Here is a 25,337-nt window from a genome sequence, read left to right as displayed (position 1 = left end):
TCCTGCATCTGAGATGGGAAGGACTCCTGGTACAGAGACAACTCTACCGACCTGAGAGAGAGAGAGAGAGAGAGAGAGAGAGAGAGAGAGAGAGAGAGAGAGAGAGAGAGAGAGAGAGAGAGAGAGAGAGAGAGAGAGAGAGAGAATAAAAGCTAACGTTCAATATGACTGTCTTCCTATGTAATAGGACAACAACCAGAACACGAGAGCACACAGACTCACAACAACCTCTCACACATAACCAACCTGCCATGTAGTGGAAGCCCCTGGAAGGTCTGTGACTTTGGCAGTTGGCGAGGATGGTAGTCTCCCTGGTAGGCCTGGGGCTGGTGGGGGAGCTGGTGAGGGTGTGACCCATGCAGGGAGTCTATCTTGGGGGGTCCCCCGTTGTCCTGCCCCAGTCCCTTCCCCCCCAGGGTGTTTCTCAGGTACCAGTCTCTTAACCCCTCCAGGGCCAGGGCCTTGTGCAGGCTGCGGGTGGGGTCATCTGGGGTGACGGAGTCAGAGTACTGGGGTGGTCTCAGACCTGGTCCTGATCCAGGCCCCAACTGGTGTTGGTGGGACTCAACCCCAAACCCCTGGTGGGGGTACAGGGTAGCTGTGGAGGTCCCGGTAGAGGTGGAGGTGGGAGGGAGAGGAGGATCAGAGGAGGAGGAAAGAAGAGCCTCCTGCTGGTGTTGCTGGAGAGGAATGAAGGGACCACAGGACTTGGTGCGGGTCACCTTGACCCGACGTGGCTCGCCAGGCTTCCCCCGGAGCATCAGGGGACTTCTGTAGGCTGGAGGGCCCCCGGAGAGATGCAGGGGCTGGGGTCCAGAGAGATGCCCCTGTGGCTGGGGGTGAGGGTGGGGGTAACCATTGAAGTGAGAAAGAGAAGGTGCAGGGACAGAGGAGGGGAACTTCCCATTGCCGTGGACCTGTTCAACCTGCCTCTGCTGCTTCCCCCACACATAGTCCATCAGGATATCACTGTAACCTCCTCTGTCTCCTCCTCCCTGACCCCCCACCCCTACAGACACTCGACCAACCAGCCTGTTGTGCTCCACCCCATGTCCGTTCACCAGCTGTCTCTCTGGGCTGGACCTCTGGACGTTCAGCTGCCTCAGACGTCTGTCCGTCAGTGCCTCGGAACACTTGTACGGGGGTGCCCCTCTGGAGGGCATGTCCCCTGACCTTTGACCCTGAACTTGACCATGACCCCCCTCGTCGCAGGATGTAGTCCGGTCTAGTAGTGCCTCTGATCTGCTGCTACGTTGCTGGTTGCTGAAGGGGCAGCTTCCTCCTCCCTTGTAGGAGCCAGAGGAGGGGCCAGAGGAGGGGCCAGAGGAGGGGCCAGAGGAGGGGCCAGAGGAGGGGCCAGAGGAGGGGCCAGAGGAGGGGCCAGAGGAGGGGCCAGAGGAGGAGCCAGAGGAGGGGCCAGAGGAGGAGCCAGAGGAGGGGCCAGAGGAGGGGCCAGAGGAGGAGCCAGAGGAGGGGCCAGAGGAGGGGCCAGAGGAGGGGCCAGAGGAGGGACCAGAGGAGGGACCAGAGGAGGAGCCAGAGGAGGGGCCAGAGGAGGGGCCAGAGGAGGGGCCAGAGGAGGGGCCAGAGGAGGAGCCAGAGGAGGGGCCGCCGTCCAGAGACTGTGAAGGAACCACTGGGGTTGCCTTTGGATTGTCCGACCGCTGCTTGGTAGTCCTGCTGGATATGTCTGAACTGGGAACCAATAGAGATAGATACAAAATGAATTAAACCACTCAAGGAGGAGGAGGAAGAGGAGGAGGAAGAGGAGGATGAAGATGAAGAAGAATCCTGTTTTCTCTGAGATAGATTCAGACTTCTAGCTCCAGCACTATGAAACAGCTCACCCTGATGTGGTTGGAGACCTTGACAGTTCCAGTTATCGGTCTAGATTAAGACCAGCTCACCTGATGTGGTTGCGGACAGCAGTGGGTCCATTCCGTGGGAGGAGGGGTGTGGCAGGCACACTCCTTCCCTCCATGTTGGAAATACTTATTGGAAGAGTCCGACTCGGGCTAGACAGGGACACACGCAACGTTAGCACTGCAACAACAGGGACACACGCAACGTTAGCACTACAACAACAGGGACACACGCAACGTTAGCACTGCAACAACAGGGACACACGCAACGTTAGCACTGCAACAACAGGGACACACGCAACGTTAGCACTACAACAACAGGGACACACGCAACGTTAGCACTACAACAACAGGGACACACGCAACGTTAGCACGCAACGTTAGCACTGCAACAACAGGGACACACGCAACGTTAGCACTGCAACAACAGGGACACACGCAACGTTAGCACTGCAACAACAGGGACACACGCAACGTTAGCACTGCAACAACAGGGACACACGCAACGTTAGCACTGCAACAACAGGGACACACGCAACGTTAGCACTGCAACAACAGGGACACACGCAACGTTAGCACTGCAACAACAGGGACACACGCAACGTTAGCACTACAACAACAGGGACACACGCAACGTTAGCACTACAACAACAGGGACACACGCAACGTTAGCACTACAACAACAGGGACACACGCAACGTTAGCACTACAACAACATACCACGTTCTCAAGACAGGACATAACCTTAGTAATAGGTCAGGTCAGGAAAGTTAGAATGTATTAAACTGGGCCATAGATTGTGTAGGAGACAACATTGCTCTCCCTGTGTATCAGTGGCTTACAGGAACTTTTGATTGGAAAGAAGAGCCATTATAATATAGATGTGGATAGAATAGATGGTTTCTACTGTAGTTGCAAATCGATGCAGTGCTATCAGTTGGTAGTTTGTATAATTTGTTTGTACAGTACATACATGTAGTTTGTACAATTCTATTTTATGACATTTGTTTTGCTTGCTCTTTGGGGTTTTAGGCTGGGTACAGATGTAGGATCTTAATTTGAGCCAGTTTGCTACAGCAGGAAAATAATCCTGCAGCAACAGGACATGTGAGTTATTATGTGGATTATAATTAATGGACATTTTTGTAGGGGTTGATAAATTTTTTGAAAGGGAAAATCAAGTCTGAAATTTTAAAGTGGAAATGAGAAACTTCATAAGCCCTTTTAAACCTCAAATACACTACAAGTTTTACATTTCCTCCTGCAACTGGGTGATCAAATTAAGATCCTACATCTGTATCTGTTAAGCGCTTTGTGACAACTGCTGATGTAAGAAAAGGGCTTTATAAAAATAAATGTGATTGATTGACTGATTGATACTGGGTCATAGCTGCAGCATTACCTGGCAGAGTGGGCCAGCGAGCTGTGTGGCGTTGTGGCCCTCATCGCATAATTGATCTCAACAGGAGAATCTAGAGAGAGAGAGAGAGAGAGAGGAGTGATTACCATTAGCAGGGGGGCAGAGAGGGGGGACAGCTTCCTACACAACCTGCTGTCTGAGCGGAGCTGCTACTCCTACAGTCTCACCATTGTCATGGTCCCCTGTAGAATCAGGCATGGGGCTGCTCTCTGAGTTCACGGTGTCATCTGTGGAGGGATACACACAAAGAAAGTTACACACACACACACACGTACACACACACACACACACACACACACACACACACACACACACACACACACACACTGACATCTGTGTCTTGTGACTTGAGTCAAATTTCCATGCAAATATCCAATAAGAAGAATCAATGCGTGATTTACATGAGTCGGAGTTGGAGGTGCATGTCTCCGGTAGGAATCAGCCATCACTGTGTTCCCACAACCACAAGCAAACACACATGGGCTGGATCTGAAATTAATGGCACCCTAGTACTTTACTAAACTGAACTGCAGCCTGGTCTAAACTGAACTGCAGCCTGGTCTAAACTGAACTGCAGCCTGGTCTAAACTGAACTGCAGCCTGGTCTAAACTGAACTGCAGCCTGGTCTAAACTGAACTGCAGCCTGGTCTAAACTGAACTGCAGCCTGGTCTAAACTGAACTGCAGCCTGGTCTAAACTGAACTGCAGCCTGGTCTAAACTGAACTGCAGCCTGGTCTAAAGTAGACGTTGCCCACGGTGGAGTGAGTCAGGTGGTAGTTACATCACCGGCAGCATTGTGCTCTGTCTGTCAACATGTCTTCATGTGTCTTCATGTGCTTTCCTGGAAATCCTGGTGTGTGTGTGTCAGCCAAGATATAATGAAAGGAAAGGGCCCACTGTTACTGACTTCCTTCTCTCCTCTGTAACAATGCCCTCCCTCCCGCCCCCTCTCCATGCCTCCCCCTCTCCCTCCCTCTATTCTCCCCCCCTCCCCTCCCCTCTCCCTCCCCTCTCCCTCCCTCCACCTCCCTCCCTCCCTCCCTCTCTACCTCCCTCCCCCTCTACCTCCCTCCCTCCCTCCCCCTCTCTCTGTAGTAGTGCTCCTATAAGCTAGGTTCTGTAGTAGTGCTCCTAAAAGCTAGGTTCTGTAGTAGTGCTCCTAGAAGCTAGGTTCTGTAGTAGTGCTCCTAAAAGCTAGGTTCTGTAGTAGTGCTCCTAAAAGCTAGGTTCTGTAGTAGTGCTCCTAGAAGCTAGGTTCTGTAGTAGTGCTCCTAAAAGCTAGGTTCTGTAGTAGTGCTCCTAAAAGCTAGGTTCTGTAGTAGTGCTCCTAATAGCTAGGTACTGTAGTAGTGCTCCTAGAAGCTAGGTTCTGTAGTAGCGCTCCTAAAAGCTAGGTTCTGTAGTAGCGCTCCTAAAAGCTAGGTTCTGTAGTAGCGCTCCTAAAAGCTAGGTTCTGTAGTAGTGCTCCTAGAAGCTAGGTTCTGTAGTAGTGCTCCTAGAAGCTAGGTTCTGTAGTAGTGCTCCTAGAAGCTAGGTTCTGTAGTAGTGCTCCTAGAAGCTAGGTTCTGTAGTAGTGCTCCTAGAAGCTAGGTTCTGTAGTAGTACTCCTAGAAGCTAGGTTCTGTAGTAGTGCTCCTAGAAGCTAGGTTCTGTAGTAGTGCTCATAGAAGCTAGGTTCTGTAGTAGTGCTCCTAGAAGCTAGGTTCTGTAGTAGTGCTCATAGAAGCTAGGTTCTGTAGTAGTGCTCCTAGAAGCTAGGTTCTGTAGTAGTGCTCCTAAAAGCTAGGTTCTGTAGTAGTGCTCCTAGAAGCTAGGTTCTGTAGTAGTGCTCCTAGAAGCTAGGTTCTGTAGTAGTGCTCCTAGAAGCTAGGTTCTGTAGTAGTGCTCCTAGAAGCTAGGTTCTGTAGTAGTGCTCCTAGAAGCTAGGTTCTGTAGTAGTGCTCCTAAAAGCTAGGTACTGTAGTAGTGCTCCTAATAGCTAGGTTCTGTAGTAGTGCTCCTAGAAGCTAGGTTCTGTAGTAGTGCTCCTAGGAGCTAGGGACTGTAGTAGTGCTCCTAAAAGCTAGGTTCTGTAGTAGTGCTCCTAAAAGCTAGGTTCTGTAGTAGTGCTCCTAGAAGCTAGGTTCTGTAGTAGTGCTCCTAAAAGCTAGGTTCTGTAGTAGTGCTCCTAAAAGCTAGGTTCTATAGTAGTGCTCCTAGAAGCTAGGTTCTGTAGTAGTGCTCCTAAAAGCTAGGTTCTGTAGTAGTGCTCCTAAAAGCTAGGTTCTGTAGTAGTGCTCCTAATAGCTAGGTACTGTAGTAGTGCTCCTAGAAGCTAGGTTCTGTAGTAGTGCTCCTAGAAGCTAGGTTCTGTAGTAGTGCTCCTAGAAGCTAGGTTCTGTAGTAGTGCTCCTAGAAGCTAGGTTCTGTAGTAGTGCTCCTAGAAGCTAGGTTCTGTAGTAGTGCTCCTAGAAGCTAGGTTCTGTAGTAGTACTCATAGAAGCTAGGTTCTGTAGTAGTGCTCCTAGAAGCTAGGTTCTGTAGTAGTGCTCCTAGAAGCTAGGTTCTGTAGTAGTGCTCCTAGAAGCTAGGTTCTGTAGTAGTGCTCCTAGAAGCTAGGTTCTGTAGTAGTGCTCCTAGAAGCTAGGTTCTGTAGTAGTGCTCCTAAAAGCTAGGTACTGTAGTAGTGCTCCTAATAGCTAGGTTCTGTAGTAGTGCTCCTAGAAGCTAGGTTCTGTAGTAGTGCTCCTAGGAGCTAGGGACTGTAGTAGTGCTCCTAAAAGCTAGATTCTGTAGTAGTGCTCCTAAAAGCTAGGTTCTGTAGTAGTGCTCCTAGAAGCTAGGTTCTGTAGTAGTGCTCCTAAAAGCTAGGTTCTGTAGTAGTGCTCCTAATAGCTAGGTACTGTAGTAGTGCTCCTAGAAGCTAGGTTCTGTAGTAGTGCTCCTAGAAGCTAGGTACTGTAGTAGTGCTCCTAATAGCTAGGTACTGTAGTAGTGCTCCTAGAAGCTAGGTTCTGTAGTAGCGCTCCTAAAAGCTAGGTTCTGTAGTAGCGCTCCTAAAAGCTAGGTTCTGTAGTAGCGCTCCTAAAAGCTAGGTTCTGTAGTAGTGCTCCTAGAAGCTAGGTTCTGTAGTAGTGCTCCTAGAAGCTAGGTTCTGTAGTAGTGCTCCTAGAAGCTAGGTTCTGTAGTAGTGCTCCTAGAAGCTAGGTTCTGTAGTAGTACTCCTAGAAGCTAGGTTCTGTAGTAGTGCTCCTAGAAGCTAGGTTCTGTAGTAGTGCTCCTAGAAGCTAGGTTCTGTAGTAGTGCTCCTAGAAGCTAGGTTCTGTAGTAGTGCTCATAGAAGCTAGGTTCTGTAGTAGTGCTCCTAGAAGCTAGGTTCTGTAGTAGTGCTCCTAAAAGCTAGGTTCTGTAGTAGTGCTCCTAAAAGCTAGGTTCTGTAGTAGTGCTCCTAATAGCTAGGTACTGTAGTAGTGCTCCTAGAAGCTAGGTTCTGTAGTAGCGCTCCTAAAAGCTAGGTTCTGTAGTAGCGCTCCTAAAAGCTAGGTTCTGTAGTAGCGCTCCTAAAAGCTAGGTTCTGTAGTAGTGCTCCTAGAAGCTAGGTTCTGTAGTAGTGCTCCTAGAAGCTAGGTTCTGTAGTAGTGCTCCTAGAAGCTAGGTTCTGTAGTAGTGCTCCTAGAAGCTAGGTTCTGTAGTAGTGCTCATAGAAGCTAGGTTCTGTAGTAGTGCTCCTAGAAGCTAGGTTCTGTAGTAGTGCTCCTAGAAGCTAGGTTCTGTAGTAGTGCTCCTAAAAGCTAGGTACTGTAGTAGTGCTCCTAATAGCTAGGTTCTGTAGTAGTGCTCCTAGAAGCTAGGTTCTGTAGTAGTGCTCCTAGGAGCTAGGGACTGTAGTAGTGCTCCTAAAAGCTAGGTTCTGTAGTAGTGCTCCTAAAAGCTAGGTTCTGTAGTAGTGCTCCTAGAAGCTAGGTTCTGTAGTAGTGCTCCTAAAAGCTAGGTTCTGTAGTAGTGCTCCTAAAAGCTAGGTTCTATAGTAGTGCTCCTAGAAGCTAGCTTCTGTAGTAGTGCTCCTAAAAGCTAGGTTCTGTAGTAGTGCTCCTAAAAGCTAGGTTCTGTAGTAGTGCTCCTAATAGCTAGGTACTGTAGTAGTGCTCCTAGAAGCTAGGTTCTGTAGTAGTGCTCCTAGAAGCTAGGTTCTGTAGTAGTGCTCCTAGAAGCTAGGTTCTGTAGTAGTGCTCCTAGAAGCTAGGTTCTGTAGTAGTGCTCCTAGAAGCTAGGTTCTGTAGTAGTGCTCCTAGAAGCTAGGTTCTGTAGTAGTACTCATAGAAGCTAGGTTCTGTAGTAGTGCTCCTAGAAGCTAGGTTCTGTAGTAGTGCTCCTAGAAGCTAGGTTCTGTAGTAGTGCTCCTAGAAGCTAGGTTCTGTAGTAGTGCTCCTAGAAGCTAGGTTCTGTAGTAGTGCTCCTAGAAGCTAGGTTCTGTAGTAGTGCTCCTAAAAGCTAGGTACTGTAGTAGTGCTCCTAATAGCTAGGTTCTGTAGTAGTGCTCCTAGAAGCTAGGTTCTGTAGTAGTGCTCCTAGGAGCTAGGGACTGTAGTAGTGCTCCTAAAAGCTAGATTCTGTAGTAGTGCTCCTAAAAGCTAGGTTCTGTAGTAGTGCTCCTAGAAGCTAGGTTCTGTAGTAGTGCTCCTAAAAGCTAGGTTCTGTAGTAGTGCTCCTAATAGCTAGGTACTGTAGTAGTGCTCCTAGAAGCTAGGTTCTGTAGTAGTGCTCCTAGAAGCTAGGTACTGTAGTAGTGCTCCTAGAAGCTAGGTTCTGTAGTAGTGCTCCTAGAAGCTAGGTTCTGTAGTAGTGCTCCTAATAGCTAGGTACTGTAGTAGTGCTCCTAGAAGCTAGGTTCTGTAGTAGTGCTCCTAGAAGCTAGGGACTGTAGTAGTGCTCTTGGAAGCTAGGTTCTGTAGTAGTGCTCCTAAAAGCTAGGTTCTGTAGTAGTGCTCCTAAAAGCTAGGTTCTGTAGTAGTGCTCCTAAAAGCTAGGTTCTGTAGTAGTGCTCCTAATAGCTAGGTACTGTAGTAGTGCTCCTAGAAGCTAGGTTCTGTAGTAGTGCTCCTAGAAGCTAGGTTCTGTAGTAGTGCTCCTAGAAGCTAGGTTCTGTAGTAGTGCTCCTAGAAGCTAGGTTCTGTAGTAGTGCTCCTAGAAGCTAGGTTCTGTAGTAGTGCTCCTAGAAGCTAGGTTCTGTAGTAGTGCTCCTAGAAGCTAGGTTCTGTAGTAGTACTCCTAGGAGCTAGGGACTGTAGTAGTGCTCCTAAAAGCTAGGTTCTGTAGTAGTGCTCCTAAAAGCTAGGTTCTGTAGTAGTGCCCCTAGAAGCTAGGTTCTGTAGTAGTGCTCCTAAAAGCTAGGTTCTGTAGTAGTGCTCCTAATAGCTAGGTACTGTAGTAGTGCTCCTAGAAGCTAGGTTCTGTAGTAGTGCTCCTAGAAGCTAGGTTCTGTAGTAGTGCTCCTAGAAGCTAGGTTCTGTAGTAGTGCTCCTAGAAGCTAGGTTCTGTAGTAGTGCTCCTAATAGCTAGGTACTGTAGTAGTGCTCCTAGAAGCTAGGTTCTGTAGTAGTGCTCCTAGAAGCTAGGTTCTGTAGTAGTGCTCTTGGAAGCTAGGTTCTGTATTAGTGCTCCTAGAAGCTAGGTTCTGAAGTAGTGCTCCTAGAAGCTAGGTTCTGTAGTAGTGCTCCTAAAAGCTAGGTTCTGTAGTAGTGCTCCTAATAGCTAGGTACTGTAGTAGTGCTCCTAAAAGCTAGGTTCTGTAGTAGTGCTCCTAAAAGCTATGTTCTGTAGTAGTGCTCCTAAAAGCTAGGTTCTGTAGTAGTGCTCCTAGAAGCTAGGTTCTGTAGTAGTGCTCCTAGGAGCTATGGACTGTAGTAGTGCTCCTAAAAGCTAGGTTCTGTAGTAGTGCTCCTAAAAGCTAGGTTCTGTAGTAGTGCTCCTAGAAGCTAGGTTCTGTAGTAGTGCTCCTAAAAGCTAGGTTCTGTAGTAGTGCTCCTAAAAGCTAGGTTCTATAGTAGTGCTCCTAGAAGCTAGGTTCTGTAGTAGTGCTCCTAAAAGCTAGGTTCTGTAGTAGTGCTCCTAAAAGCTAGGTTCTGTAGTAGTGCTCCTAATAGCTAGGTACTGTAGTAGTGCTCCTAGAAGCTAGGTTCTGTAGTAGTGCTCCTAGAAGCTAGGTTCTGTAGTAGTGCTCCTAGAAGCTAGGTTCTGTAGTAGTGCACCTAGAAGCTAGGTTCTGTAGTAGTGCTCCTAGAAGCTAGGTTCTGTAGTAGTGCTCCTAAAAGCTAGGTACTGTAGTAGTGCTCCTAATAGCTAGGTTCTGTAGTAGTGCTCCTAGAAGCTAGGTTCTGTAGTAGTGCTCCTAGGAGCTAGGGACTGTAGTAGTGCTCCTAAAAGCTAGGTTCTGTAGTAGTGCTCCTAAAAGCTAGGTTCTGTAGTAGTGCTCCTAGAAGCTAGGTTCTGTAGTAGTGCTCCTAAAAGCTAGGTTCTGTAGTAGTGCTCCTAAAAGCTAGGTTCTATAGTAGTGCTCCTAGAAGCTAGGTTCTGTAGTAGTGCTCCTAAAAGCTAGGTTCTGTAGTAGTGCTCCTAAAAGCTAGGTTCTGTAGTAGTGCTCCTCATAGCTAGGTACTGTAGTAGTGCTCCTAGAAGCTAGGTTCTGTAGTAGTGCTCCTAGAAGCTAGGTTCTGTAGTAGTGCTCCTAGAAGCTAGGTTCTGTAGTAGTGCTCCTAGAAGCTAGGTTCTGTAGTAGTGCTCCTAGAAGCTAGGTTCTGTAGTAGTGCTCCTAGAAGCTAGGTTCTGTAGTAGTACTCCTAGAAGCTAGGTTCTGTAGTAGTGCTCCTAGAAGCTAGGTTCTGTAGTAGTGCTCCTAGAAGCTAGGTTCTGTAGTAGTGCTCCTAGAAGCTAGGTTTTGTAGTAGTGCTCATAGAAGCTAGGTTCTGTAGTAGTGCTCCTAGAAGCTAGGTTCTGTAGTAGTGCTCATAGAAGCTAGGTTCTGTAGTAGTGCTCCTAAAAGCTAGGTACTGTAGTAGTGCTCCTAATAGCTAGGTTCTGTAGTAGTGCTCCTAGAAGCTAGGTTCTGTAGTAGTGCTCCTAGGAGCTAGGGACTGTAGTAGTGCTCCTAAAAGCTAGGTTCTGTAGTAGTGCTCCTAAAAGCTAGGTTCTGTAGTAGTGCTCCTAAAAGCTAGGTTCTGTAGTAGTGCTCCTAAAAGCTAGGTTCTGTAGTAGTGCTCCTAGAAGCTAGGTACTGTAGTAGTGCTCCTAGAAGCTAGGTTCTGTAGTAGTGCTCTTAGAAGCTAGGTTCTGTAGTAGTGCTCCTAAAAGCTAGGTACTGTAGTAGTGCTCCTAGAAGCTAGGTACTGTAGTAGTGCTCCTAAAAGCTAGGTTCTGTAGTAGTGCTCCTAAAAGCTAGGTTCTGTAGTAGTGCTCCTAAAAGCTAGGTTCTGTAGTAGTGCTCCTAGAAGCTAGGTACTGTAGTACTGCTCCTAGAAGCTAGGTACTGTAGTAGTGCTCTTAGAAGCTAGGTTCTGTAGTAGTGCTCCTAAAAGCTAGGTACTGTAGTAGTGCTCCTAGAAGCTAGGTACTGTAGTAGTGCTCCTAAAAGCTAGGTTCTGTAGTAGTGCTCCTAAAAGCTAGGTTCTGTAGTAGTGCTCCTAAAAGCTAGGTACTGTAGTAGTGCTCCTAAAAGCTAGGTTCTGTAGTAGTGCTCCTAAAAGCTAGGTTCTGTAGTAGTGCTCCTAAAAGCTAGGTTCTGTAGTAGTGCTCCTAGAAGCTAGGTACTGTAGTAGTGCTCCTAAAAGCTAGGTTATGTAGTAGTGCTCCTAAAAGCTAGGTTCTGTAGTAGTGCTCCTAGAAGCTAGGTTCTGTAGTAGTGCTCCTAGAAGCTAGGTTCTGTAGTAGTGCTCCTAAAAGCTAGGTTCTGTAGTAGTGCTCCTAGAAGCTAGGTTCTGTAGTAGTGCTCCTAAAAGCTAGGTTCTGTAGTAGTGCTCCTAAAAGCTAGGTTCTGTAGTAGTGCTCCTAGAAGCTAGGTTCTGTAGTAGTGCTCCTAGAAGCTAGGTTCTGTAGTAGTGCTCCTAAAAGCTAGGTTCTGTAGTAGTACTCCTAGAAGCTAGGTTCTGTAGTAGTGCTCCTAAAAGCTAGGTTCTGTAGTAGTGCTCCTAAAAGCTAGGTTCTGTAGTAGTGCTCCTAGAAGCTAGGTACTGTAGTAGTGCTCCTAAAAGCTAGGTTCTGTAGTAGTGCTCCTAAAAGCTAGGTTCTGTAGTAGTGCTCCTAGAAGCTAGGTTCTGTAGTAGTGCTCCTAAAAGCTAGGTTCTGTAGTAGTGCTCCTAAAAGCTAGGTTCTGTAGTAGTGCTCCTTGAAGCTAGGTTCTGTAGTAGTGCTCCTAAAAGCTAGGTTCTGTAGTAGTGCTCCTTGAAGCTAGGTTCTGTAGTAGTGCTCCTAGAAGCTAGGTTCTGTAGTAGTGCTCCTAGAAGCTAGGTTCTGTAGTAGTGCTCCTAGAAGCTAGGTTCTGTAGTAGTGCTCCTAGAAGCTAGGTTCTGTAGTAGTACTCCTAGAAGCTAGGTTCTGTAGTAGTGCTCCTAGAAGCTAGGTTCTGTAGTAGTGCTCATAGAAGCTAGGTTCTGTAGTAGTGCTCCTAGAAGCTAGGTTCTGTAGTAGTGCTCATAGAAGCTAGGTTCTGTAGTAGTGCTCCTAGAAGCTAGGTTCTGTAGTAGTGCTCCTAAAAGCTAGGTTCTGTAGTAGTGCTCCTAGAAGCTAGGTTCTGTAGTAGTGCTCCTAGAAGCTAGGTTCTGTAGTAGTGCTCCTAGAAGCTAGGTTCTGTAGTAGTGCTCCTAGAAGCTAGGTTCTGTAGTAGTGCTCCTAGAAGCTAGGTTCTGTAGTAGTGCTCCTAAAAGCTAGGTACTGTAGTAGTGCTCCTAATAGCTAGGTTCTGTAGTAGTGCTCCTAGAAGCTAGGTTCTGTAGTAGTGCTCCTAGGAGCTAGGGACTGTAGTAGTGCTCCTAAAAGCTAGGTTCTGTAGTAGTGCTCCTAAAAGCTAGGTTCTGTAGTAGTGCTCCTAGAAGCTAGGTTCTGTAGTAGTGCTCCTAAAAGCTAGGTTCTGTAGTAGTGCTCCTAAAAGCTAGGTTCTATAGTAGTGCTCCTAGAAGCTAGGTTCTGTAGTAGTGCTCCTAAAAGCTAGGTTCTGTAGTAGTGCTCCTAAAAGCTAGGTTCTGTAGTAGTGCTCCTAATAGCTAGGTACTGTAGTAGTGCTCCTAGAAGCTAGGTTCTGTAGTAGTGCTCCTAGAAGCTAGGTTCTGTAGTAGTGCTCCTAGAAGCTAGGTTCTGTAGTAGTGCTCCTAGAAGCTAGGTTCTGTAGTAGTGCTCCTAGAAGCTAGGTTCTGTAGTAGTGCTCCTAGAAGCTAGGTTCTGTAGTAGTACTCATAGAAGCTAGGTTCTGTAGTAGTGCTCCTAGAAGCTAGGTTCTGTAGTAGTGCTCCTAGAAGCTAGGTTCTGTAGTAGTGCTCCTAGAAGCTAGGTTCTGTAGTAGTGCTCCTAGAAGCTAGGTTCTGTAGTAGTGCTCCTAGAAGCTAGGTTCTGTAGTAGTGCTCCTAAAAGCTAGGTACTGTAGTAGTGCTCCTAATAGCTAAGTTCTGTAGTAGTGCTCCTAGAAGCTAGGTTCTGTAGTAGTGCTCCTAGGAGCTAGGGACTGTAGTAGTGCTCCTAAAAGCTAGATTCTGTAGTAGTGCTCCTAAAAGCTAGGTTCTGTAGTAGTGCTCCTAGAAGCTAGGTTCTGTAGTAGTGCTCCTAAAAGCTAGGTTCTGTAGTAGTGCTCCTAATAGCTAGGTACTGTAGTAGTGCTCCTAGAAGCTAGGTTCTGTAGTAGTGCTCCTAGAAGCTAGGTACTGTAGTAGTGCTCCTAATAGCTAGGTACTGTAGTAGTGCTCCTAGAAGCTAGGTTCTGTAGTAGCGCTCCTAAAAGCTAGGTTCTGTAGTAGCGCTCCTAAAAGCTAGGTTCTGTAGTAGCGCTCCTAAAAGCTAGGTTCTGTAGTAGTGCTCCTAGAAGCTAGGTTCTGTAGTAGTGCTCCTAGAAGCTAGGTTCTGTAGTAGTGCTCCTAGAAGCTAGGTTCTGTAGTAGTGCTCCTAGAAGCTAGGTTCTGTAGTAGTACTCCTAGAAGCTAGGTTCTGTAGTAGTGCTCCTAGAAGCTAGGTTCTGTAGTAGTGCTCCTAGAAGCTAGGTTCTGTAGTAGTGCTCCTAGAAGCTAGGTTCTGTAGTAGTGCTCATAGAAGCTAGGTTCTGTAGTAGTGCTCCTAGAAGCTAGGTTCTGTAGTAGTGCTCCTAAAAGCTAGGTTCTGTAGTAGTGCTCCTAAAAGCTAGGTTCTGTAGTAGTGCTCCTAATAGCTAGGTACTGTAGTAGTGCTCCTAGAAGCTAGGTTCTGTAGTAGCGCTCCTAAAAGCTAGGTTCTGTAGTAGCGCTCCTAAAAGCTAGGTTCTGTAGTAGCGCTCCTAAAAGCTAGGTTCTGTAGTAGTGCTTCTAGAAGCTAGGTTCTGTAGTAGTGCTCCTAGAAGCTAGGTTCTGTAGTAGTGCTCCTAGAAGCTAGGTTCTGTAGTAGTGCTCCTAGAAGCTAGGTTCTGTAGTAGTGCTCATAGAAGCTAGGTTCTGTAGTAGTGCTCCTAGAAGCTAGGTTCTGTAGTAGTGCTCCTAGAAGCTAGGTTCTGTAGTAGTGCTCCTAAAAGCTAGGTACTGTAGTAGTGCTCCTAATAGCTAGGTTCTGTAGTAGTGCTCCTAGAAGCTAGGTTCTGTAGTAGTGCTCCTAGGAGCTAGGGACTGTAGTAGTGCTCCTAAAAGCTAGGTTCTGTAGTAGTGCTCCTAAAAGCTAGGTTCTGTAGTAGTGCTCCTAGAAGCTAGGTTCTGTAGTAGTGCTCCTAAAAGCTAGGTTCTGTAGTAGTGCTCCTAAAAGCTAGGTTCTATAGTAGTGCTCCTAGAAGCTAGCTTCTGTAGTAGTGCTCCTAAAAGCTAGGTTCTGTAGTAGTGCTCCTAAAAGCTAGGTTCTGTAGTAGTGCTCCTAATAGCTAGGTACTGTAGTAGTGCTCCTAGAAGCTAGGTTCTGTAGTAGTGCTCCTAGAAGCTAGGTTCTGTAGTAGTGCTCCTAGAAGCTAGGTTCTGTAGTAGTGCTCCTAGAAGCTAGGTTCTGTAGTAGTGCTCCTAGAAGCTAGGTTCTGTAGTAGTGCTCCTAGAAGCTAGGTTCTGTAGTAGTACTCATAGAAGCTAGGTTCTGTAGTAGTGCTCCTAGAAGCTAGGTTCTGTAGTAGTGCTCCTAGAAGCTAGGTTCTGTAGTAGTGCTCCTAGAAGCTAGGTTCTGTAGTAGTGCTCCTAGAAGCTAGGTTCTGTAGTAGTGCTCCTAGAAGCTAGGTTCTGTAGTAGTGCTCCTAAAAGCTAGGTACTGTAGTAGTGCTCCTAATAGCTAGGTTCTGTAGTAGTGCTCCTAGAAGCTAGGTTCTGTAGTAGTGCTCCTAGGAGCTAGGGACTGTAGTAGTGCTCCTAAAAGCTAGATTCTGTAGTAGTGCTCCTAAAAGCTAGGTTCTGTAGTAGTGCTCCTAGAAGCTAGGTTCTGTAGTAGTGCTCCTAAAAGCTAGGTTCTGTAGTAGTGCTCCTAATAGCTAGGTACTGTAGTAGTGCTCCTAGAAGCTAGGTTCTGTAGTAGTGCTCCTAGAAGCTAGGTACTGTAGTAGTGCTCCTAGAAGCTAGGTTCTGTAGTAGTGCTCCTAGAAGCTAGGTTCTGTAGTAGTGCTCCTAATAGCTAGGTACTGTAGTAGTGCTCCTAGAAGCTAGGTTCTGTAGTAGTGCTCCTAGAAGCTAGGGACTGTAGTAGTGCTCTTGGAAGCTAGGTTCTGTAGTAGTGCTCCTAAAAGCTAGGTTCTGTAGTAGTGCTCCTAAAAGCTAGGTTCTGTAGTAGTGCTCCTAAAAGCTAGGTTCTGTAGTAGTGCTCCTAATAGCTAGGTACTGTAGTAGTGCTCCTAGAAGCTAGGTTCTGTAGTAGTGCTCCTAGAAGCTAGGTTCTGTAGTAGTGCTCCTAGAAGCTAGGTTCTGTAGTAGTGCTCCTAGAAGCTAGGTTCTGTAGTAGTGCTCCTAGAAGCTAGGTTCTGTAGTAGTGCTCCTAGAAGCTAGGTTCTGTAGTAGTGCTCCTAGAAGCTAGGTTCTGTAGTAGTACTCCTAGGAGCTAGGGACTGTAGTAGTGCTCCTAAAAGCTAGGTTCTGTAGTAGTGCTCCTAAAAGCTAGGTTCTGTAGTAGTGCTCCTAGAAGCTAGGTTCTGTAGTAGTGCTCCTAAAAGCTAGGTTCTGTAGTAGTGCTCCTAATAGCTAGGTACTGTAGTAGTGCTCCTAGAAGCTAGGTTCTGTAGTAGTGCTCCTAGAAGCTAGGTTCTGTAGTAGTGCTCCTAGAAGCTAGGTTCTGTAGTAGTGCTCCTAGAAGCTAGGTTCTGTAGTAGTGCTCCTAATAGCTAGGTACTGTAGTAGTGCTCCTAGAAGCTAGGTTCTGTAGTAGTGCTCCTAGAAGCTAGGTTCTGTAGTAGTGCTCTTGGAAGCTAGGTTCTGTATTAGTGCTCCTAGAAGCTAGGTTCTGTAGTAGTGCTCCTAGAAGCTAGGTTCTGTAGTAGTGCTCCTAAAAGCTAGGTTCTGTAGTAGTGCTCCTAATAGCTAGGTACTGTAGTAGTGCTCCTAAAAGCTAGGTTCTGTAGTAGTGCTCCTAAAAGCTATGTTCTGTAGTAGTGCTCCTAAAAGCTAGGTTCTGTAGTAGTGCTCCTAGAAGCTAGGTTCTGTAGTAGTGCTCCTAGGAGCTATGGACTGTAGTAGTGCTCCTAAAAGCTAGGTTCTGTAGTAGTGCTCCTAAAAGCTAGGTTCTGTAGTAGTGCTCCTAGAAGCTAGGTTCTGTAGTAGTGCTCCTAAAAGCTAGGTTCTGTAGTAGTGCTCCTAAAAGTTAGGTTCTATAGTAGTGCTCCTAGAAGCTAGGTTCTGTAGTAGTGCTCCTAAAAGCTAGGTTCTGTAGTAGTGCTCCTAAAAGCTAGGTTCTGTAGTAGTGCTCCTAATAGCTAGGTACTGTAGTAGTGCTCCTAGAAGCTAGGTTCTGTAGTAGTGCTCCTAGAAGCTAGGTTCTGTAGTAGTGCTCCTAGAAGCTAGGTTCTGTAGTAGTGCACCTAGAAGCTAGGTTCTGTAGTAGTGCTCCTAGAAGCTAGGTTCTGTAGTAGTGCTCCTAAAAGCTAGGTACTGTAGTAGTGCTCCTAATAGCTAGGTTCTGTAGTAGTGCTCCTAGAAGCTAGGTTCTGTAGTAGTGCTCCTAGGAGCTAGGGACTGTAGTAGTGCTCCTAAAAGCTAGGTTCTGTAGTAGTGCTCCTAAAAGCTAGGTTCTGTAGTAGTGCTCCTAGAAGCTAGGTTCTGTAGTAGTGCTCCTAAAAGCTAGGTTCTGTAGTAGTGCTCCTAAAAGCTAGGTTCTATAGTAGTGCTCCTAGAAGCTAGGTTCTGTAGTAGTGCTCCTAAAAGCTAGGTTCTGTAGTAGTGCTCCTAAAAGCTAGGTTCTGTAGTAGTGCTCCTCATAGCTAGGTACTGTAGTAGTGCTCCTAGAAGCTAGGTTCTGTAGTAGTGCTCCTAGAAGCTAGGTTCTGTAGTAGTGCTCCTAGAAGCTAGGTTCTGTAGTAGTGCTCCTAGAAGCTAGGTTCTGTAGTAGTGCTCCTAGAAGCTAGGTTCTGTAGTAGTGCTCCTAGAAGCTAGGTTCTGTAGTAGTACTCCTAGAAGCTAGGTTCTGTAGTAGTGCTCCTAGAAGCTAGGTTCTGTAGTAGTGCTCCTAGAAGCTAGGTTCTGTAGTAGTGCTCCTAGAAGCTAGGTTTTGTAGTAGTGCTCATAGAAGCTAGGTTCTGTAGTAGTGCTCCTAGAAGCTAGGTTCTGTAGTAGTGCTCATAGAAGCTAGGTTCTGTAGTAGTGCTCCTAAAAGCTAGGTACTGTAGTAGTGCTCCTAATAGCTAGGTTCTGTAGTAGTGCTCCTAGAAGCTAGGTTCTGTAGTAGTGCTCCTAGGAGCTAGGGACTGTAGTAGTGCTCCTAAAAGCTAGGTTCTGTAGTAGTGCTCCTAAAAGCTAGGTTCTGTAGTAGTGCTCCTAAAAGCTAGGTTCTGTAGTAGTGCTCCTAAAAGCTAGGTTCTGTAGTAGTGCTCCTAGAAGCTAGGTACTGTAGTAGTGCTCCTAGAAGCTAGGTTCTGTAGTAGTGCTCTTAGAAGCTAGGTTCTGTAGTAGTGCTCCTAAAAGCTAGGTACTGTAGTAGTGCTCCTAGAAGCTAGGTACTGTAGTAGTGCTCCTAAAAGCTAGGTTCTGTAGTAGTGCTCCTAAAAGCTAGGTTCTGTAGTAGTGCTCCTAAAAGCTAGGTTCTGTAGTAGTGCTCCTAGAAGCTAGGTACTGTAGTAGTGCTCCTAGAAGCTAGGTACTGTAGTAGTGCTCTTAGAAGCTAGGTTCTGTAGTAGTGCTCCTAAAAGCTAGGTACTGTAGTAGTGCTCCTAGAAGCTAGGTACTGTAGTAGTGCTCCTAAAAGCTAGGTTCTGTAGTAGTGCTCCTAAAAGCTAGGTTCTGTAGTAGTGCTCCTAAAAGCTAGGTACTGTAGTAGTGCTCCTAAAAGCTAGGTTCTGTAGTAGTGCTCCTAAAAGCTAGGTTCTGTAGTAGTGCTCCTAAAAGCTAGGTTCTGTAGTAGTGCTCCTAGAAGCTAGGTACTGTAGTAGTGCTCCTAAAAGCTAGGTTATGTAGTAGTGCTCCTAAAAGCTAGGTTCTGTAGTAGTGCTCCTAGAAGCTAGGTTCTGTAGTAGTGCTCCTAGAAGCTAGGTTCTGTAGTAGTGCTCCTAAAAGCTAGGTTCTGTAGTAGTGCTCCTAGAAGCTAGGTTCTGTAGTAGTGCTCCTAAAAGCTAGGTTCTGTAGTAGTGCTCCTAAAAGCTAGGTTCTGTAGTAGTGCTCCTAGAAGCTAGGTTCTGTAGTAGTGCTCCTAGAAGCTAGGTTCTGTAGTAGTGCTCCTAAAAGCTAGGTTCTGTAGTAGTACTCCTAGAAGCTAGGTTCTGTAGTAGTGCTCCTAAAAGCTAGGTTCTGTAGTAGTGCTCCTAAAAGCTAGGTTCTGTAGTAGTGCTCCTAGAAGCTAGGTACTGTAGTAGTGCTCCTAAAAGCTAGGTTCTGTAGTAGTGCTCCTAAAAGCTAGGTTCTGTAGTAGTGCTCCTAGAAGCTAGGTTCTGTAGTAGTGCTCCTAAAAGCTAGGTTCTGTAGTAGTGCTCCTAAAAGCTAGGTTCTGTAGTAGTGCTCCTTGAAGCTAGGTTCTGTAGTAGTGCTCCTAAAAGCTAGGTTCTGTAGTAGTGCTCCTTGAAGCTAGGTTCTGTAGTAGTGCTCCTAGAAGCTAGGTTCTGTAGTAGTGCTCCTAGAAGCTAGGTTCTGTAGTAGTGCTCCTAGAATCATTATGATGAGTTTTCAAGAAGTAGCTGCTGCTGTGATCAGCTGACCCAACGATACAAAGTAACGTTAGCGATTGCGGAGAAACATGCTGATCTACGGACTGATTTCTGATAACAGTCTGATGGCATTCTCTTAATTTTGGAACTGATTGTCTACAACAATGGTTGTGGCCGAGTGGCGCAGTGGTCTAAGGCACTGCATTGCAGTGCTAGCTGTGCCACTAGAGATCCTGGTTTGAATCCAGGCTCTGTCGTAACCGGCCGCGACCGGGAGACCCATGGGGCGGCGCACAATTGGCCCAGCGTCGTCCAGGGTAGGTGAGGGAATGGCCGGCAGGGATGTAGCTCAGTTGGTAGAGCATGGCGTTTGCAACGCCAAGGTTGTGGGTTTGATTCCCACAGGGGGCCAGTATGAAATATAAAAAAATAATGTATGCACTCTGGATAAGAGTGTCTGCTAAATGACAAAAAAAATAACAAAATAAAAATGTAACCGGCTAAGCTAGCTTTTTATGTCAAAGGTAGAGCTAGCTAGCTTCGTACAAACCATCCTGATCTCGTGAGTTTCAGGCGCCTAAGAGCTAGCTGGCTAACTAATCAAATCAAATAATATTGTATTTGTCACATGCTTCAGAAACAACAGGTGTAGACTAACAGTGAAATTATTACTTACGGGCCCTACCCAACAATACAGAGGGTCCTGTTGGTTCCAGACTTGCTGCATTGGTACAACTTGCCGTGCGGTAGCAGAGAGAACAGTCTATGACTAGGGTGGCTGGAGTCTTTGACAATTTTTAGGGCCTTCCTCTGACACCGCCTGGTATAGAGGTCCTGGATGGCAGGGAGCTCGGCCCCAGTGATGTACTGGGCCATACGCACTACCCTCTGTAATGTTAGCTATGTCAGTAAGATACTGTATACCTAGCATTGATGGAATTGTGGGTGAAATTATTATTTGAGGTACCAGATAAGCTAATAGATGCTGATTAAAAACGTCAGCTATATCTGCTGGCTCTTGAATGACACGGTCATTTACGATTATTTGCTGAATCGGTTGATTATTTGACCTATTTAAAAGGTCATTTGGGCCCGTATAGCTCAGTTGGTAGAGAATGGCGTTTGCAACGCCAGGGTTGTGGGTTCGATTCCCACGGGGGGGGGCAGTATAAAAATAAAAATAAATGTATGCACTCACTAACTGTAAGTCGTTCTGGATAAGAGTGTCTGCTAAATGACTAAAATGTAAAAATTTATATTTCCAGAACTGCTGTAAATGATTTGTAAGACTATCCATATATGAGGAGGCTTTTGCATTTGTAGTTTTACTGCCGTTTCTTTATTTTCTATAGGTCGCCCAAATCAGTTGGATCTGTGGTTCTACGGTGCTTGGCCCAGGCTGTATCCCTCTCTCTGAACAGTATTAAGTCAGCTCTAACCCAAGTCCCTTCACTTTCACTGTTCTCCAAGGTGCATGTTTATCACATACCTTTGTCAATTCAGTGAGAAAGTAATCCCATGCATTTTGGGCTGTTGGGATTAGTGGGAATCTCTGCCTGTTCATGGATATCAAGTCATCAATGAAATAGTCAATATTTATTTGCTTACATTGTCTTGAATTCATCAATTTGGGTGGTGCTTTAGGTCTCTTAATTTTCCAAAAACAGTAGATCACTGAAACAGTTTGGAAGAACACCTGAATTTATAATCCTGCCAGGACGTGTCACCAAGAGTCAATCCAGCAAAGTCCTATTATGAGTTTGTGAATTGACTCTCATTGGTTCTTTAATTAATTGAGTAAAACACATATTTTCAATATTTTTTCTGTCCTTAGCAGAGGACTTATCTAGTCAATTCTTATTAAAGTCACCTAAAATAATCCATTAATTTGACCAATGCATTGAATTAACAGTGGTGATAATATTGTTTATGGAGTCTACTGGGGCGTTGTGTGGTCTGTAAATGCTACCAGTCATCAATGACTTGTTCTCATGTAGAGTTATTTTAACAAATAAACCTGTCATATAAATCTAAAAGGGACAATCTCAGGGGAAATCTTCACGGGGGACTGTAATTTATCGAGGCTTTTGATTGCTACTCCCCCCACCTCGAGTGCACCTATCAATTCCATGTCATATGTAACCGTGGATTTTTAACTCGGTGTCTGAAATGTTGCTATTCAACCATGTCTCTGAAATTGTTAATACGTGAGTTTATGAGTTTCTCCCCATGCTCTGAGCATGTCTGTTTTGGGTAGCAGGGCGTGAATGTTTCCATGGATACGCCTTCAGTCCTCTGCTATTCTATGTGCACTAGACATGATTCAATAATAACAATAAAATGAATACAACTAAACTAATGCATCACTCGACTGCCGACGACGTTCAGGAGGTGTCTTATCCGATTAAGTTCAGATGCTGCAGGGTTTGCAGGCCTCCGTGATGTCTCTGCATTGCTCTCTGGCTGAGCTCCTGGGATTCTCTCAGCTCACTGTTCTGGAGGTCTGTTGTAGTTCTGTTGGATGGGACCTGTGGGTGCTCTCCTGGATGTCACTGTAGAATAACAGTCTCTCTGGGTAGATGGCTGGGGTTTACCCTGGATGTCACTGTAGAATAACTGTCTCTCTGGGTAGATGGCTGGGGTTTGTTCATCCTTTTCTCAGGCTGCTTCTGTTGTCGAGGGGTATGGAGGTTGTGTTGCCTTGGCTTAGAGTCCCTTTGAGGTTGGTGGTGGTTGGTTGGTCTTCTGATGTCAGTGTGGTTGTGTGACCTTCTATCCAAAGCTGTGTTCTTCAGAACTTTAGCAAAATCTCTCATCCTTTCTCTGTTGATGTGGACGTGGTCATAGAGTTAGTCATGATGAATGTCCTTGTGATGTGCTTTGTACACATTCTGAATCAGAGCACAGTTTTTTGAGAACGTTCAGCATTTATCCCATGGATGACTCTCTGATGTATATCTGTTTTGGGCAGAAGAGTGGAGATGATGATCTTGGCTGGTTGGGTAGGTCTGTGTGGCTGAGCACACAATGATCTTGGCTGGTTGGGTAGGTCTGTGTGGCTGAGCACACAATGATCTTGGCTGTGGGGTAGGTCTGTGTGGCTGAGCACACAATGATCTTGGCTGTGGGGTAGGTCTGTGTGGCTGAGCACACAATGATCTTGGCTGTGGGGTAGGTCTGTGTGGCTGAGCACACAATGATCTTGGCTGTGGGGTAGGTCTGTGTGGCTGAGGACACGATGATCTTGGCTGGTTGGGTAGGTCGGTGTGGCTGACGACACGATGATCTTGGCTGTGGGGTAGGTCTGTGTGGCTGAGCACACAATGATCTTGGCTGTGGGGTAGGTCTGTGTGGCTGAGCACACAATGATCTTGGCTGTGGGGTAGGTCTGTGTGGCTGAGGACACAATGATCTTGGCTGTGGGGTAGGTCTGTGTGGCTGAGCACACAATGATCTTGGCTGTGGGGTAGGTCTGTGTGGCTGAGCACACAATGATCTTGGCTGTGGGGTAGGTCTGTGTGGCTGAGCATACAATGATATTGGCTGGTTGGGTAGGTCGGTGTGGCTGTTACGGCCACCTGGGTCAGAGCCTTGGCTACATCCACCCTGCCTGTGCTGAGATCATTCCTCCCTGCGTGGAGGATTATGTGGGTCGGTGCTCTCAGCCTCTGCTCTGCCAGGAATCCAAAGGCAGACTGCGTAGTTGGGCACCAGATCTTCCTCACTCTTCTTCTCCATGGGAACAGCCGTGTTCCATCAAGGTATTTTCTGTTGGAGTCACACAGGATGACAACGTGGTCCTCCGTCTGCTGCTCTGCCTGTGTGCTGCTGTTGTGGGTGGTGTCTGGAGTGATGCTCCCCACGGGGCAGGCGTCCAGAATGTGTTTATGTGTTAGTGGAGGGGATGTTGGGTGTGTGGCTCTCAATGCAGGGGGTTGAATGCATGCCTCCCGTTCACCATTCGAGGTCATAGTAAACGGTAGGCAGGCTTTCAGTGAGTCAACCACCCCTTTGCAATGTGAGCTTGAGGCAGAAAAACGTTTGACTTTACTTCAAATAATAAGGCCTGTCTTGTCTTGCTTCAAAGTAGCCAGAATCCATCCATAGAAACATGGAGGCAATTATTTTAGAAATACTTCATGTCATCAACCAACATTTCTCTTCTGTTCTATTGGTTTTCATGTCAACTTTCTTTCGTTGTCCTGAAGCCAAAGGCACAATCCTAGTCACATTAGCAACCCATCCCAGTTGTTGCTATTAGACTCCTCCTCTTTCTAAGTTTCTAACTGAGATGTTCATCTCTGTCACATATGGAGTAGCTCGCATTAGGTGTGCTGTTTAGAACAGTGTTTTCCAGCAAATCGCATTTTGTCATGTTTGAAAATGATGTCTCATTAGCTGCTTCATTACAGGAGTTGCATGTTCAATAACAGGCTATAGCCGTTTGACTGTAAGATGATAACACTTCACGTTGACCGGTTAATGAATGTCTGTTAGTCGGCAGCCAAATTGACCGAAATGCTCATCCCTAATATATAAAGTCTAAGATCTTTGATATAGGCTGATGCAGAATTTGTTACAGGAAATAATCACTGCCACCTGGTCTAGCTAGCATAGGGCTAAATGTCCCAGGTTATTCTGATGGGAACAGCTAACGTAGCGTTTTATCACGTGCAACAACGTAGACGATTTTAACTGGCTGATGCGCATTTTGAGACAAAAAAAAAAAAAAGTCACTTAAACTTTTCTAATGGACCGCCCATGTCTAAGGTGTGTGTTGTTACCTGTGTGGCATCCTCTGTGTACAGTCCTCTTGATGTGTGTCTGGTGCTGATCAGAGTCTACATGTCGTCTCAGGGCACTGCTGAACAGATTCTTCTTAGGCTTCCTCTGACACATATCCTGCTCCTACAACACAACAGGGAGATAAACTCAGTAAGTCCCTCATGCTACAATATGTCTGACCAATTAGAATGCATCTCCTATCTCTCGATAGGATTGAGTACATCCAAATACCTTGAATACCTTTAACCCATAAGATTCTAAGCCAATTCTAAGCTGGGGGAATTGTTTTAAGAAGGTCATATCATTTTGCTATCTGATTTTAAATGTTACCCCCCTAAGGTTGATGTCGCCCCCTCCTCCCCCCCAAACATCTGTGAGCTTAAGATAGAGATATTTTTCCATTGGATGCGTCTCAATCCACCTCATCCGTCTTTGTAATACTTCCTCATCTGCGGTGAAAGGCGACAGAGCTAGAGCGGTGTTTGTCAGACCAAAAATCGTCTGTGGCGTTCGAACGGTTTGGCCTAGAAACTATTATGACCCTTCTACGGAAAGATGAGCCTCATGAACACCATGGTGTTCTCCGTTTTGCTCTACGACCCCCACAAGCGTCTTGGGACTCGTCTGAAGTCAGTACAGCCGTTATGTTATTCAGTGCGTTTGTATGGGCTAATAGCAGTAAGGCCAAATAAACTTTTTCATCAACAACAAAAAATGTATATTTTTTTATACTTGAAGGGGCCCTTAAAATTCTAAATCAAATAAATGATCCTTGGTTTGACCTCCTTAAAACAATTCCATATAGCTTAGTACCCCCCCCCCCGCTTAGACTCTTATCGGTCGAGACCACTTAAAGTATATTTCAAAAATATATATATCAAAACTATTGATGCTATTAGCCCATACAAACACATTGAATACTGGTGGAGTCAACTAATAAAATAATGGACGACCTGACCAGAGAGGTCTAGGACCTGAAGAACAGTTTGCAGTACTCCCCGGGTCAGCTTGAGGAGAACGGCAAGATGACAACATCCAGTTCTGGATGTAAATCCATGATAAAAATGACAGAGAAATCAGATTATCTTGAGGGACAATAAAGGCGGAACAACATGGTTGTGGACAGAATTGCAGAAGAAGAAAGGCGGGGTGTATGGTTCATGATTAACTACTCACGGTGTGATTGTGACGTACAGAAACTCAAGACCTTTTGTTCACCCGACCTAGAATACCTCACAATCAAACGCCTCAAAGAACTACACTGGACTTTATGCAAACTGGAAACCACAAATCCTGAGGTCACATTTATTGTAGCTGGGGATTTAAACAAAGCAAATTTGAGGAAAATGCTACCGAAGTTCTACCAACACATTGACTGTAGTACTCGCTCTGGGAAAACATTGGACCACTGCTACTCAACTTTTCGAAATGCCTACAAGGCCCTCCCCCGCCCTCCCTTCGGCAAATCTGATCACAACTCCATTTTGCTCCTCCCTTCCTATAGGCAGAAACCTGTGCTAAGGTCTATTCAACGCTGGTCTGACCAATCGGAATCCATGCTTCAAGATTGTTTTGATCACGCGGACTGGGATATGTTCCGGGTAGCCTCTGAGAATAACATCAATGAATACCCAAACCAGAAACCGTGGATAGATGGCAGCATTCACGAAAAACTGAAAGCCCGAACCACCGCATTTAACCATGGCAAGGTCACCGGGAATATGGCCGAATGCAAACAGTGTAGTTATTCCCGCCGTAAGGCAATCAAACAGGCAAAACGTCAGTATAGAGACAAAGTGGAGTCGCAATTCAACGACTCAGACACG

At 46.2% G+C, this 25,337-nt stretch overlaps 1 protein-coding gene across 1 annotated transcript in view; it reads right to left on the bottom strand.

The window, feature by feature from the left end:
* Window positions 1–218: 218 nt before the first annotated feature.
* Window positions 219–25,337, bottom strand: part of LOC311121515 (uncharacterized protein) — a gene marked incomplete at both ends in the record, with an annotated part of 124,872 nt that continues 99,753 nt past the window's right edge. Inside the window, 5 exons of the mRNA XM_084195994.1 lie at window positions 219–1,695; window positions 1,908–2,043; window positions 3,450–3,509; window positions 21,964–22,248; window positions 23,511–23,634. Of these exons, the coding sequence (XP_084052120.1) occupies window positions 219–1,695; window positions 1,908–2,043; window positions 3,450–3,509; window positions 21,964–22,248; window positions 23,511–23,634 (2,082 nt within the window). The remainder of the gene's footprint in view (window positions 1,696–1,907; window positions 2,044–3,449; window positions 3,510–21,963; window positions 22,249–23,510; window positions 23,635–25,337) is intronic.

Source organism: Coregonus lavaretus (genome assembly GCF_964263955.1).
Source record: "Coregonus lavaretus genome assembly, contig: HAP1_SCAFFOLD_346, whole genome shotgun sequence".
In the NCBI taxonomy this organism is placed as follows: domain Eukaryota; kingdom Metazoa; phylum Chordata; class Actinopteri; order Salmoniformes; family Salmonidae; genus Coregonus; species Coregonus lavaretus.
Note: the sequence above shows the minus strand (reverse complement) of the source record. Positions and strands in the feature narration are given on the sequence as shown.